The sequence below is a fragment of the Punica granatum genome, unplaced genomic scaffold (assembly GCF_007655135.1).
Source record: "Punica granatum isolate Tunisia-2019 unplaced genomic scaffold, ASM765513v2 Contig00391, whole genome shotgun sequence".
NCBI classification, from domain to species: domain Eukaryota; kingdom Viridiplantae; phylum Streptophyta; class Magnoliopsida; order Myrtales; family Lythraceae; genus Punica; species Punica granatum.
This window is the reverse complement of record NW_022204311.1, coordinates 21089-35850: the sequence shown is the minus strand read 5'-3', so window position 1 is coordinate 35850 and position 14762 is coordinate 21089. Positions and strand designations below refer to the sequence as shown.

Genomic DNA, 14762 nt, shown 5'->3' with positions numbered 1-14762 from the left:
GAACTCACTATCAAGTGCCTAAAACTGAGCATCAGAGCCATTTTACTAACAAATCATCGCTGAAAATTACTATCCCTAAACTTCACATTTCATTTTAGTCTTAGCTGCTTATTATGAAGAGATTGAGAAAGTAGTGCATCTCAAAGAAGACAGAACCACAGCCTGTTTATTCACGAAAACCTATGCAGCTACCGCAATATAATTTGGAATACCTAAAGAAATATCTAAAGCCAGAATAAACGGGACTAAAGGAATACAGAGAAGCACGTTAATACCAATCTGCTTGAACAAATAAAAGTTTGGTTTTCCATATTCCAAGCAGAAGAAGATAACAAGTCCCATAAGTAATGAGAAAAGTACAAGGAAGAAAAGAAAGCAGCCACAACTTTTGTAAAGGGAATATGCACAACAAACTATCAGCTTATTTAAAGCAACTGAATTTATTATTACCAAATTTTCTTAATTATTCTTACTGATATAAAATCTTTCTAATCAGTGTGTTAACATAATCAAAGCATCACTTAAAAACATGCATGTAAGTTTAGCAAAATACTCCAAGGACATAAATCAATCCACTCAAAAGACTTTCACAACAACAAACTCATTATAGGAAGTTGCAATAACCACCTACAGAGTAGTTCAGCCTCAAGAAACTGAAATTCCTATAAAATGTTAGAGATACCTGAGCAACCAACCGAGCAATTAATGATATCCTCATGTCTTCACATTCTTTTCCAGTAAGGTGCTTGTACGATTCTATTATCCGCCTTACTGACAACTTTTGCACATTAATTTCCTGTTCTCTGATAAGTTCAACATATGGAGGAACAGTAGGTAGTTCCTGTACCGTATCTTCCAACACAGAAGGGCTTTCAGCTGGAGAATGTTGCTCCATTTCTTCAATATCTGTCATCTCAGACTCATGCGGCTCCATAACCTCTGCCTTAGCTGCAACTGAATCATTTTCATCCATTTGTCTTGGAGAAAAGGGAGAATCTGATGAAAATTTGACCTCAATAGTTTGGGCTTTATCCTTAGCATCATCAGGAACCTCGACTTCAGGAGTTTGCTTGATAGTTTCGGAATTTGAAGCATATTCAAACGTGTCTTCATCAGTCTTGATTTTTGGGATGGACGGCATTATAGGAGTTTTACCACTGATTGCAACAGCTGATGGAGGAGGCTTACTCACACTAGAACTCTCCCAGTCTGATTTTGTAGCAACAGACTCATCCATATTTGGTGTAGAAGGAAGTTCAGCTGGCAATGCTAGTCGTGGATCATGGCGACGTGGATCCTGAAGAAAATAGTAGGAAAGATAAGTTCAACATACAACCATACTCCCAAGATCTTTGCCTCTGACACCAAAGCAGAGAGATGAGGACTGGACGTTTTCTTCTCTTCCCTGGTAAGAGACTCCATGTGTAGTTCATTCTAGCCCAACAGACATCCTACTTGCCCATGGAATCAGGTAAGGCCAGGCCCTCGCACTAAGCCCATTTGGGCGAACATATCATGTTAAAAGAGCGAGTTGAGCCTCTCCTCTCCGCTCCTTACCACTTCAGACAATGACTATCCATAATATAGAAATTATATTATTGTTGTGCTTCAGGCTAGTTTGCTGAGAGAACCAGCTGGCTCAGACTGGTTTTTATAAATTACAAATTAGATTGATCATATTGCTAGTCAGACATTCGTACTAATGGACAAAGGAAAACAAACGGAGAACAAGAGGGAGACAACACAGATGAAAAAAGGTGGGCTTACCCTCCGTGGATCACGCCTAGACTCTGCTGGTGAATTACTAACAGCAGTAGTTGCATCAGAATACAGAGAACTTGTTGCAGGTGCATAAGGATGCGGCACTTGTCCAGTGGAAACTTGAATTCCATGCAGTGCAGAAATTTGGGATGGAAGACTTAGAGATCCAACCTGTGGGGTTGCTTGCGAGGTCCCAAGCCTTGTTAATGGTGGAGAGACTTTGGGCAGGTGCTTCATATTCGTTATTACAATATCTGCCAACATATCAGGATGCATTTTTGTAATGAGAATTTCAAGTGACTCAGCACCTCTTTCCCCTTCAGCCAGCAAAGCACCAATCATAGCAATCATTTGTTCAGCCGGCGTCAACTCGTCACCATCAAATGCTGGAACATTAGGGGAGTCCTCATTCGCAGAGAGAGAACCATTCATTAAATCAGTGGTTTGAACAGGCAAAACAGGATTGGCATTGAAACCATAGCGAGTTCGCTTAGAATGCATTTCATGATTATTATAGGAAAAATCGTCTTCCTCCTGATGGAGAGACCTTTTCTTCATTATATCCCCAGGAAAGGGCGTCTGGATGGTTAGGTGATCATCCTGACGGTTATGGAAAGTTGTTAGAGAAATCCAACAAAAAGCTGATTGTGTTTATTAAGCTTATAGCCTATAATAATAATGGAATTCATCAATTGGTCTATCAAACCTTAGTTATACGGAAATCACGAGAAGCTCGCTCAGCACTTCTTAGGAGCTTATCAACTTGTCTAATGGCTTGTTCAGCAGCATCTCCAGCATTCATTGCTCGTAGAGCCCTAAGTAATCTCTCCCTTGACTGAAAGCGAAATGAAACCAAACGAATGAATCATGAGCCAGAATTGGCTGAAAGAGAGTTCCTTTGAATAGATTTTATAGTTTCAACAGACAGGCCAGGAAAAATGCTGAGCGGCTATTACTAACTGAAAATTTACCCTTGACAACCCCAGGATAAATAGTCAAGAACATGAAGTTTTACTGATAAAAGAAAAACTGCATTCATTTGAACATCAAAGCAGCACTTTGCAGAGATGCTTGAAGAAACAAACCATTTGAAGTAAAACTGTAACTTATACGAGAGGAGAGTACAATTAGAGCAAGATCCACATATATAGATGAACAAATGATTCTGAGTCTCACAATCAAAAACCATTATCCCATTATCATGTTTTTGACTATTAAATATACAGTAAAGAGAACAAAATGTATATCTCTTAAAACACGGCTAAATAGTAAAAGGACTGTACCTCTACAATTGGAGGATATGTACACCTAAGAAATCCCAAAAAAGCAGTTCTAAAAGAATATTGAACGCTGGGAGCATGAAAACCCTTCGCCGTCTGAAAGTTGAGATTAAAGTCGAGCAATACTGAGAAGATTGTGCTGAAGTACTGTGGCCTCTTTCTAGCAATAGCTGCAAGACTGTCAAAGAGAAAATTTCAAAAGCATTAGGAGTACAATAAAGGACAGGATGCAAATTTAACCCCCTGCATCGCAAAAAAGGATGTAGGTGCCAACTGAAAATATGGTTCATTAAAGTAAGAAGAACCATAGATATGATTATGTGCAACATATTGTAAGAAAACCACTATCAAAGGTTACTCTTCCCAAAAATGCGCATTGTCAAAAGGGGGAAGAAATGGAAGAGTCGTGACGAGAACATCAGAATCATGAATCTTAACCGATAGACATGCCTGATCCCATCCTATGTTGAGGATGTTGCAGAAGCATTGGAACAAAGCCATTAAGTCCTAGAGGACAGGGGTAGTCATGAATGCAATGAAAGAGATGTTCCGGCGCATAGTTATGTTGCGCATTCTCTACACTTCCCTTTTTAAATGACTGGTAAGATGCATCCAGCGGCATACTAAATCCATTTTATCTCCGTTACATTAACGATAACTACCAGCCAACTCATAGCTCCTAATGACATGCCTGACTGTGTCTTAGGAGGCTCCATAGTCCATTCCATCTGACAGAGACTCAGCTAGATTGACTTCCAATTAGACAAACACAGAACCAACTCAGGACTGCCATGAAGCATATGCCTGAGGAAACTAACAGAGCCGGACATCAAATTCCTACGTTGCAAGAGCAGTCTATAACAACATTGACTAGTCATAGTTTAACTTTTCAGACAGAACCCCACGTAAGAAGGTTCAACATTATCGTTTACTGATCCAATAAGACTTTGGAGGATGCATCTGCAAATTCAGCTCCCTCAATATTTCACCAGTATTGTGAATGACAAATTATGAACCATCACCATAAGGTATCAAAAAAAATCCAAATATGCAATTCAGAATCCATAATACAATTAGAGTAGTGAAGCAAGTAGTGCAGATACTCAAAGAGAACCCCAGGTACTGTAACTTTAAAAATATTTCGTTATCGTGATAATGGAGCAAAGACTCCTATTTGTTTCTTAGGCTTTTAGAAACAATGCACACCATATCTTGCGATTTTAGCAACAGCAACTTAACAAACCACATCCTTCAACTTCTTTTATCAACATCATGAACAGAATGCAGATCACGCACTTAGAATTTATTTACCCCCGCACAAAACAGGGGTTTCAAACTACAGCAAGTCATTTTTGTTTTGCTTTGAGAACAATTTACAAAATACTTATAAAAAGTAAAAGTAATTTACAAAATCGATAGCACAAGTTTGCCAGAACTCTACCAAATCATCTGACTACATGTCCAATTTCGACTCACACCAAAAAAATACACTGCGTAGTTGCTCCCTTTGAATGAAATATAAACATTTGACACCAACTGGGAAAATATGCATCTTCTCTAGCAGTTTACGAATTTTGTTGACGACCAAAATAAGCAGAAGGAAGACATGTAATCTTCGCAAAAGCCGAATTTTCACATGAGCCTTTGCAAATAATGGATAATTACAGGGCATATTGAAGACAACTGCATTCCGTATGTCAGTCCGCTAAACATCTCATGCACAAGTGTGTTTTGCACAACCTTGGAATAAACTTTGCTATGGTAAGCTGCAGATATTGCGTGTTTAGACAATATACTATGCGCTTTTAAATTACATTTCCCATGGGACTTTTATCCCAACAAACTGAAGAAAACAGAAAGGTACATAGTTTGGTTATTAAAAGTCAGATTTCAAACTAAACTACCAAAACTTTGATTTTTTTTTTTAATTAAAAAAATGATCAAGATAGAAGTAGAAAGGATATCGGCCTCAGCTTCACCCTTAGCTCCCTTATCAGATGGCAAAATCAACCAGTGAGCTCTCTTACTACTTTTGCCCAAAGATCAGAATTCTGCTGGGTGCAAATTTTATCAAAGTAACTGAAATTAAACATTGAACAGAACGTGATGTTCCAAAAACACACTTAATACATATCATGCAGAAGCACAACTCGATAGGAATGAGGAGGCAGATGGCAATTTAGACGTTTCTGTGGAAATTGACTCATATAAACCGACCATTTTCATGTTTCTCTTGGCTTTGAAAGGCAAACAAATCTAAACAAAAGATTTGTAGATTTGATGGCAACCAGAGAGGGAAAAAGTGAGCCCAGTATGAAAGAGAAGAAATTCCTGTATAAAGTACTCTCAATCATTATGGTATAAAATGTGTATAATCTGTTATCAAGGATTTATATACATAACCAGCTGCAGGCAAATGCAGCAGATAAATGAAAGAATGTTATATTTTATGGCCTAGCTGACAGTTTACAAGGCATAATTGCTTCCTTTAACTGCAAAGTTTCTATCAGCTTAAGTAGTCCAGTATCACATTGTCTAGCTCAGGTACTCCAAGTTTCAGAACCAGCGAAGGCAGCAGTACTTGAAGCCATCAACTCCTTAAAGGATAGCTCGACAGCACACTGCAATAATATCAGGCAAATGCAGAAGGCGTTGTACTACCTGTTCCAAGCCTCAGTTATCCCTCCAAATTAAGTGTGTAAAACAGCAGGCAAACTTCATTTTATCTCTAAATTAACATTTTAAGGCCTTTGTAATCTGAAGCTATTTAAAGACATCAGCAGAGCAGAAAGTTGCCGTGCAGTAGAAACTAAAAAGTTAATGCCATGCACGCATCAAAATTATAAGTATATCACTTCTTTGCAAAAAATAAAGGAAACCACAACCAAATCACCCAGAATCGCCTTTTATGCTTCAAACTAAAGCTCCCTAGTACATCAGCCAGTAGAGTGAAAACAATAATTCCGACAATTTTATCAGCTACCCCTTGTGGCTGGCATTTATGGAGATGCCTCATTGGAATAAAGAAAATGCTGGCCTCAAAAGGAAAAGTTGCCATCCAACAAACAGCACCGAGCTAATAAGTGTAGGAAGCAAAGAACAACTTATACAACTACATCTTCTAAAGGATTGAGACAATTGCTGATCAATCTTGTATACACAATCAAGACAGATGCATACTACAAAAGAGTCTGAGGATCCCTATGCCGTTTATTGACTATAGCAAGCTCTCAAGCAATCCACCAATTGTCTAAACCCTTGCAAGGTCAATGTCTAGTAGAAATCTCAAACACTTTCCCCAGAACTAATTTCATCAATCATTGAAAACAGAGCGATCTACTTAATTTGCCCAAGTCCAAGTAGTTGAACATAACAAATTCAGGTTAGACTACACAGAAATCATCACAATAAATTCAAATCCTAAAATAATGAAAATTGCAACTGCACGCCAATCCAACAAGGACTCTCCTACAGAAATTAAGATGGCAGACACGGATGAATTTAAAATGTCAGGGCTCCGCGAACAGGAGAAGCTAGTTCAACTATATATGCAACCTAAAAGATCAAGCATACATGCCAAGACAACAACTCGACACCATGATTTACCAACAAGAAAGAGAATGCAATGAGTGTTTGATTCAACTAAATTGAAAGGAAGCCTCAATCCTTAACTTTGCCATATGTTTAACCAAATAATAGAGTCAGTATTTAATATGTCAGCGAGCCTAATCAAGTCATGAAGGAATGTAAACACACATGGCACGGTGTCATGACTAGTGTATTGTCATACTTGAAGATTAACAAAGCCACGCTAATTAGCAGTATAATTTGGATCATAAACTAACTGTAGTTTGTGAGCTCACCAATTGACAATGGTAACTGTCAGACATCCTGGAAGACTACTAGCTGTTTTGAGCAGATCGAATAAAGTTCCAACGATCCTTTTCGCTTCTGCTATGTACACAGCTGGATCAAGAACAGGGTGGCCTCCAACTAGCCATGAAACATTAAATACGTGTCTGCTCCCTATTACAAATAATGATACACATTGAGTCAGCTCGTCATGTCACGATAAGAGAAAAATGAACATAAAAGCACAGTCAACCTTGACGAAACACAACTTAAACGTCCTAGCAGAATGTTAACACTCTCATTTTGGAAAAAAAGAGACAAAAAGTACCTGCGACCACAGGTCTTCCAGAATCATTCTTGTCAGGTGAGAAAAGTGAAAACATATGTCTCCAAGAATTTTAACGCCAACAGTCTCGTACGAACAGGACCTATCTGCAACATCGAGAAACTCCCAAATTAGCACCACAAATTAAATGAAAATGCTAAAAAATAAACTTGAGCTTTTCACTATTGCAGCCTGATAACTGCATTCTTAACTTGATGTGCCCATGCAAGAAAATAGAGCAGTTTGAGTTTTAAAAAGCAGGTTAACTGTCATTGCACAGAAGATACATAATATCATTTCAGAATCCCATTAATGTCTCTATTTGCACAAAGATCATAATCCTGTGCTCATACCATCATGTTTATTTAAAGAAAGAGTAAGTGCTGTCTATCTAGAAATAATTAATTAAACTAACTCAGAGCTACAATCAAGATGCCTCTGAAAATTTCAGCAGAAAGGGAAAAACAAGCCTCTGCAAATGGGACAAAATTTGTCTTCACAATCAGTACAGAAACCGACCTCCACATTGCAAGCAAGCAACTGGTATTGACAAAGATCCTAATCAAAAGCTACAAAATGTCTTGACAAACTAATTCTCTTGATTGACTCTCCTAAATACATTTATAAGATAATGAGTTGAATGTCCTTTCTAGTGCCCATAATTATCAATTTTAGTTGTATTTGTAGGCCGTCCACAGACATTACTATTAATATTATTGAGTTTAAAAATTCAAATTTTCAAAATTTGCTTACATGTTGTGGATACAGCTTCCATTTATGAAATATAAACATCAAAATTCTTACATCAAATATCTATTTTGGCTATAAGCTCAAATATAATGGTGGAATTTAAAAGTTTCGCTCTTCCCCAAGTCCTCCCCTCTTCTAGCTTTTCGAGTTCGTGGTAATGGAGTGCTCTGATTTTTCCCCATTTTTTTTCTTTTGCTGAGTATATGTAAGCAGAAGCAGTAATTGAATGAAAGACGGGGAGAAAAACTTGTATACAAGCTGTCAACACAAGTAGGGACACTCCAACTATTCCCAAAGTGCATCAGAGCCCCAAATGACTTCTTTTCGATGTGCACAGCTCATTTAACCAAATGCCTCAAGAGATATATAGGTGGCTTCTTCTTTTTCCCCAAAGCTAACTCTTGGGCATTGTAGAGCAACCATAAATCTTGATACATCTGTATTATACCTAACCATTTAATCCACTTTCAGAAATCATCCATTTTAGGATTCTAGACAACAATAGCCATAAGGATTGAACATATATCTATACCACACCAAGTGAAATTGGAAGTAAAGTTCCAAAGCAGCTTGGCTGAAATTCTTTCGGGATTGCATTTTATCAGTCTATCTTTTAGAAAGTGAAATTATCAAGCACCTTTTACAACAAAGTAACCGTAGACATTTCACTGCATAACTTTTGTACAGCTCCAATGTCTATCCATCTTGCACAATGGTTACAAAACAGAAGATGAGAAAACTATCCATGTCCACAATTAGTTAGAATTCGGGCCATCAACAATGAATCTAACTCGGATGTCATGACCAGCTGATGAAATCCACATATACGTTCTCCAAATACCTCAATTGCAATGGTATACACATCATCTTTGAACTTAACCATCCACGTCCAAAGATCTTCAAGCCACCTCTCGACTTTTCCTCGGTGATGCATCTAGTTAAGAACAATGTCCATGAGCATTTGGAATTAGAGGATGAAAGGACATCAGAATTTAATCATTAGCACATGTCACACTACCAGTATGAGATATGAGCAGGAAAAGGAACTCATGAATACTGATTCAAATAGCATGAAGCCACAGAAATCATGATCAGCTCGACCGTATGCCAGGATGTTTGATAGGCTAAACTAAATTATATATAATTTAAAAATAAAAATAAAAAATAAAGAAAAGGCAATTGTCGCCCAACATGATAAACACACACACGCGTATGCATATGCATGAAATACAGGAGAGCTAGTTCAGGTTCCTATGATAGAACTCAGATATTTAAACAGACATTATAAGAGCTACAAATATTCTATAGAGAAACACCATGTTTGTGTACAAATTTTGACCATATATCTCAAGTAACTTATTAGGAAAATGAGATATAAACAATCACAAGAATATTTATGAACAACCATCTATAGAAATCTATCACGAGCATTGACTGCTTTTAAAACTCTTCAATGACCTCAATCCAATGCAGTAACCGTAAGAATCCTACATGATATAACAGCTGTTTGACCTGATCATGACATCCTAGAATTGGATATTAAGTCCGGGTAAGGGAAATTGAGAGACCTGCACTGCCATCTCCTCGAGAATACCACTGAAGAGCTTCGTGCCACTGATGACGGACTGTGCTGCAACATCTGGATCAGCATCTCTCAATAATGCCAGTAAGACTGGCATCAATACTGCCAAGTATTCCATTGCTTTCGACCCAATCTCTTCCACTATCCTAATAAATACAAAATATAACATCAGACTGGATTTCAAACCAACATGACTCGGAGCACCAACAATAAAAGCACAACTCACACACTTGAACACCACAGCTGTCAGTTTTGGCAGATCCAGTATTAGGCACTGTGCTGTTAAGGGATATGTTCATGTCTTATTTATGAATAGTCACAGGGTTCTTTTGCCGGAACGGAGTAGCTTAACACAAAATTCTTCATTTTTCATTCCCATAACACATCAAATTGATAAAATTTAAGGGGAAAAGAAGAGAAGATGCAGCACATTGGCAGTAAATTTTTCTTCTTTTTCCTTTCCCTTTTACTTTCTTTCTGCTACTAGAGTTAGCATGTTAAAAATTGAACCCTATGCCATAAGACGAGCTTCCAACACTGACTCGACGCATAATTAGCAGGCAGCACACACGATTCCGATTCAACCCTTCCAAAAGGTCAAAAATTCAGGACTTTCCCGGACTAAAGAAGAAGAATTTATAGGGTTAGGGGGCACTGACTCGACGAGAGACTTCCTGACGAGGCTCTGGGGCGAGGACTGGAGCTCGGCAAGGTAAGGGAAGAGCTCTGATGCGAGGGAAGGGTCCACGGCGAGGAGAATGTCCCTGACCTGCTTGAGAGACGAGAGCTTCACCGCCAAGTCGCCGTGGTTGTTTGCGGCGGCTAGGAGTGATAGGGCTTGGTCCCGGGAGGCCATCTGGGGTCGATTGATTGGCCGAGGAGGTGGCGGAAGAGGAATTGGCGGTTAGGGTTTGTGGGAGAAGGAGGAGAGGGGAGGAGTGAGGAGGGTTTTGCTGTGGTTTGAGGAGGAAGAGAGCATTGGGCAGATGGGAGGAGAGAGAGAGAGAGAGATTGGGCGGAGGAGAGGAGCAACGCACAGAGAAGCAAAAGAGAAGCCGCGGCTTTTTTTATTTTCGGACTATTTTCGGCTTTTCGCGCAGGAACCGGGTCACGAGTAGTCGGAACTTGTTTGGGGCCTAATTAGAAAATCTAAGAAGATCTGTGGCCCAATTGTAAATAACTTTAAAGCCTTTTTCAATTGTAAAATAAAATGTATATAAAAAGTTTATGAATATGAATTCTAAAATAGGGGCCACCATCTCCTCCTTCGAGATTGTCAGTGCCTCCTTGTGCCTCCTTTGGCAGCAACGATCTCTAAGAGGCGGTGGTCGCCGATGAGACCACCATCAATCCCGATTTTTTTTTAATTATCTTAAAGCTTGATAGTCCTCTAAGATTGAGATTTCGCCCAATCTTTTAAATCGAGGGAAAACAAGCGCCCCCCCCCCCCCCCGAAACAAAGGTCACCAACAAGGTCTAACCTTGCCGGCGACCTCTATCGGGGGCACCCCTAGCCCTGTCCCCTATCGTTTAGTTTCTTTTTTCTATATATAGTTTTTCTATGTTTTTAAAAATTTTAAAGATTATAATTGTTTTTAAATTAATTTTTGATGGAAAATGAATATTTTAACGGAAAAATAGATGGCATGACTAAAGTGGCAAAAGACGAAAGGTTGAGGACGAGAATGGAAAAGACTATTTATGACGAAAATGATACTAACGCGAAAGATTGAAAACTAAAAGTGTTTTTTTTCCTCTTATAACCTTCATAATGCCCTTCTAATTCTCACAATGAATTACTTTTTTCTAAAATTAGTTTCCGTGTGAATTTTTTCCTGACCCCAAACAAATGGTGTAATTTTGCTAAATCTAACTAGTCCCTATGGCATAGTTGAAATTTTATCAAAATCTAAGAATTATTATTTCATTAGTAATAATAGAATTCTCGCCCATGGGATGGACGTGGCGAGTTTTTTCCCACCCGCAGCCACTTCCATCCAATTTTATATTTTTAATGATTTTTTCCTTTATTTATTTATTTATTCTAAAATATCATAGTATCATAGTAATTATAGTATCATATAATTCTTGTCCATGGGATGGAGGCAGCAAGTGGGTGGGTTTTCTACCCCGCAGCTACATCCATCCGATCTTTTTTCAATAAGTTTTTTCATTTCTTATTTATTATTTCCACTATGAAATACCTACTTGAATTGAATACCAATTTTTTGGTAGTAAATTAATCACCAATTTAAATATACTCTTTCCATTTAAGCCCTTGCAGTTGTCCTAATTTTTTGAGATAAAACGTAACGATGCAATACTAACCTATGACTCATAACATTGATTTGACCATGACTGTGATATTTCTTTTACGAATTTTGAATCATATACTGTAAGTAAAGCTTGTTACTTCAAATTAACAGGGTTACTCATAGCATATTATTAAGGGCCTGTTTGGTTTCATAGTAACATTCTAAAATTGTGATTTTGATTTTGAATGATGCTAATTTTGACCGTTTGTTGGGGACTTGTGGACCCCGCATATTCAGCAATCCTTTACAAGCGTTTGACCTCTATTATCTCTAACCCGGCCCCTACTCAGCCCCTTCCTTCATACCCGCTCTGTATCATTCATCAGCCGGCCCCCCTCCTTCCCCCCGCCCCTCTTCCTTCTTTGATCGACAACTTTGCCGACTTCTATCTCGCAGTGAGTTGCTGTTCAACCGAATCTTTCTACACCCGTCAGCTTCGCGTGCATCCAGCCCCCTCCCCCAACTCCAGCGACTCCTCCCCTGTCAGTTTGAGCAGCAAAGGCATTCGGCAAAATCCGGGCCCCTACCACTGCCATTTCTTCTTAAAAGGGTCGATTGCGGTTTCACGGTTCCATACCCAAATCCAAGGTAATTTCTCCGCCACATTTTACTCAAGAGTCCTTCCAATTCTATCTGATACTCTGTGATAGGGTTAGGGTTGCATTTCACTTGTCTGCCGTGAGTAGAGGTTGCCCTGTTTTGGCCGATTTTTGTAAGGAATTTTGGTCAGTAGTAAGTTGGAATGGTTTTGCTTGCCTGCTTACTGTGTAGATGTGCCCTGTGTTGGTCGAATTTTTGCAAAAAATTCGGGACAGTAGGGAGATGGAATGACAAGCTCAGTCCTCATTACTGTCTAAGTTGATGTCGAAATGTGTGTTGGTCGATTTTCCTTGGGCAACAAACGGTGTGTTTGGAAAGTATGGAGTTGGAATGTTTCTGCTTGCCTGCTTACTATGTATAGGTGCCTTGTGTTGCTCGATTTTTTGCAACAAATTTGGGACAGTAGGGAGATGGAATGACAAGCTCAGTCCTCATTGCTGTCTGAGTTGATGTCGCAAAGTGTGTTAGTCGATTTCCCTTGGGCAACAAACTGATCATAAGAAATCGGTAAAGAGTTAAGAGACAAGTTCCTATTAGGGATCGAAAAGGATGGCCCTCCATTGCTTGTTTGTGGCCTTAGTAAGCTAAGCTTTCTAGCTATATTAAGCTAGACTTTTCTAGCTAAGCCGATTCCAAATTTGATGTATAAGTTTGATTTGAATTTGGCGACTCCACTACCCACCATGTAGTTATGTACATTAATTGAGCAAGCCATAGGGCTTTTGCATTTTGGTGCCTTTTCTGCCGACTTTTATCCGATCATCTTACTTAATTAGCCACACGTACGTATGGAAAAGGACCGCTACTTGAGTATTAGCGGTGTGTTTGGAAAGTATGGAGTTGGAATGTTTCTGCTTGCCTGCTTACTGTGTATAGGTGCCCTGTGTTGCTCGATTTTTTGCCAGAAATTTGGCACAGAAGTTTCCTTGGAATGGTTGTATTTCGAAATTGCTGGTGCCTTTGTTTGTTGGTTGCTGGCTGTCATTTCTATTTGTTACGCTAAGCTGCATATTATTCCTTACAATGGTGCCTCTGATTGAATGATGTTGTTGCTGCATTGGAACATAATGTGCTTGTGGCCTCGCTGTGGCATTCTTTCCTTGCATTTATCTATCAATGTCTCTAGTCCGTAATACATCTTGAATTCCTAGCTTCTACATGTCTTGCATGTATGAGTGTGTATTTGCCTAGTTAACCTTTACTGTTGTATGTGCATTATTAAGTTATCGGTACTGCTCTGCAACTGAGATGGCTCCCAAGGGTGATGGCATAGTTGAGTGGACAGACGAGCTTGAGAGTGCTTTCGTTGACATTATGATCGATAAATTCCAAAGGACGCATACATCAAGTTGGAAATTGAAGGACTGGGAACAGATAAGTAGGGAACTGGAAGAGAAATTCCCAGGTGTGATTCTTGGCGCCGACAAGGTGAAAACAAAAGCACAAAGGCTGAAGACACAGTACACACAATTCACAGAGCTGATTCAGCACACTGGAGTAGGTTGGGATGGGCCGACTAACACCGTGAAGGCGAATCCTGATATTTGGGACAAGTTTATCAAGGTACTCTATCGCTTACTCTTTCTTAAAGTTGCCTATTTAATGCAAAGTCGTTGTTACTAAGTATTGCATGTGTATAACATGTAGAGGCACAGTAACTTCAGGACTTTTCGGTCAAAAGGATGCAAGCATTATGAGACCTTACAACTGATGTACAAAACATCGACAGCAACAGGGGCCTACGAATTTCGTCAACCGACCCACCTCATAGCCCCCGATCCTATGCACGCATAGAAGAGGAATTTCTAGCATTACGGAACAGCCGTGGCAAAGAGCCATCGATCTTGCAGAGGGATCCGGCGACAGTGATGACCCAACTGATGAAGCTGAGGAACCTGTCGTTACAGGGTCGAGGCGACGAGTGAGAAAGAGAGGTTCAAACAACAAGTCGCAGTTGCAGGAGTTGATCGACTTGTACAAGGAAAGTAAGGTGAAGAAGGACAAAGCGAAAAATTCTACCCCTCCGGAGTCAAAGAAGAGCAAGTCAGTGACGAGCCCCGAGAAACCAGCACAGAACAGCATCGAAGAAGCCATGGTTGTCCTCAATCAAATGAAGGAAACAATTTCTGTACGCGAGTATCTCGCCGGTACAGCACGTATTACGGAGGATGAACGATGGCAACAGGCATTCGTTTGGATGTACGATGAAGCTAGGCGCGAATGGTTGCACAACCTTGTTCATCCTTGAACGCCCGAACGTTTCTCCTCATATGTGTTTGTTACTTTCGGTTTTTTCT

At 39.4% G+C, this 14762-nt stretch overlaps 2 protein-coding genes across 2 annotated transcripts; both read right to left on the bottom strand.

Annotated features, from left to right (window-relative positions):
• Positions 1 to 169: 169 nt before the first annotated feature.
• On the bottom strand, positions 170 to 7276 carry LOC116190214. Its single transcript, XM_031519873.1, has 6 exons — positions 7222 to 7276; positions 6905 to 7067; positions 3045 to 3219; positions 2468 to 2596; positions 1768 to 2361; positions 170 to 1297 (listed from the first exon to the last, which is right to left on the bottom strand). The coding sequence occupies exons 1-6, from the start codon at positions 7274 to 7276 to the stop codon at positions 605 to 607; spliced, it is 1809 nt and encodes a 602-aa protein (XP_031375733.1). The 3' UTR covers positions 170 to 604.
• Positions 7277 to 8497: 1221 nt separating this feature from the next.
• On the bottom strand, positions 8498 to 10589 carry LOC116190215. The gene is made up of 3 exons (XM_031519875.1): positions 10210 to 10589; positions 9537 to 9696; positions 8498 to 8902 (listed from the first exon to the last, which is right to left on the bottom strand). Exons 1-3 carry the CDS (start codon positions 10404 to 10406, stop codon positions 8708 to 8710), a joined length of 552 nt encoding a protein of 183 aa, XP_031375735.1. The 5' UTR covers positions 10407 to 10589; the 3' UTR covers positions 8498 to 8707.
• Between the last annotated feature and the right edge of the window lie 4173 nt (positions 10590 to 14762).

Excerpts from the sequence above, each read along its gene's own strand:
- LOC116190214 (XM_031519873.1), bottom strand. The coding sequence starts at position 7,276 with ATGTTTTCACTTTTCTCACCTGACAAGAATGATTCTGGAAGACCTGTG. Across the intron at positions 2,597-3,044 it reads CATATCCTCCAATTGTAGAG|TCAAGGGAGAGATTACTTAG; the intron begins GTACAGTCCTTT and ends TTTCGCTTTCAG. Across the intron at positions 2,362-2,467 it reads GTGATTTCCGTATAACTAAG|GATGATCACCTAACCATCCA; the intron begins GTTTGATAGACC and ends CATAACCGTCAG.
- LOC116190215 (XM_031519875.1), bottom strand. The coding sequence starts at position 10,406 with ATGGCCTCCCGGGACCAAGCCCTATCACTCCTAGCCGCCGCAAACAAC. Across the intron at positions 9,697-10,209 it reads GTCAGGAAGTCTCTCGTCGA|GATAGTGGAAGAGATTGGGT; the intron begins GTCAGTGCCCCC and ends TGTATTTATTAG. Across the intron at positions 8,903-9,536 it reads TCGAGGAGATGGCAGTGCAG|ATGCATCACCGAGGAAAAGT; the intron begins GTCTCTCAATTT and ends GTTCTTAACTAG.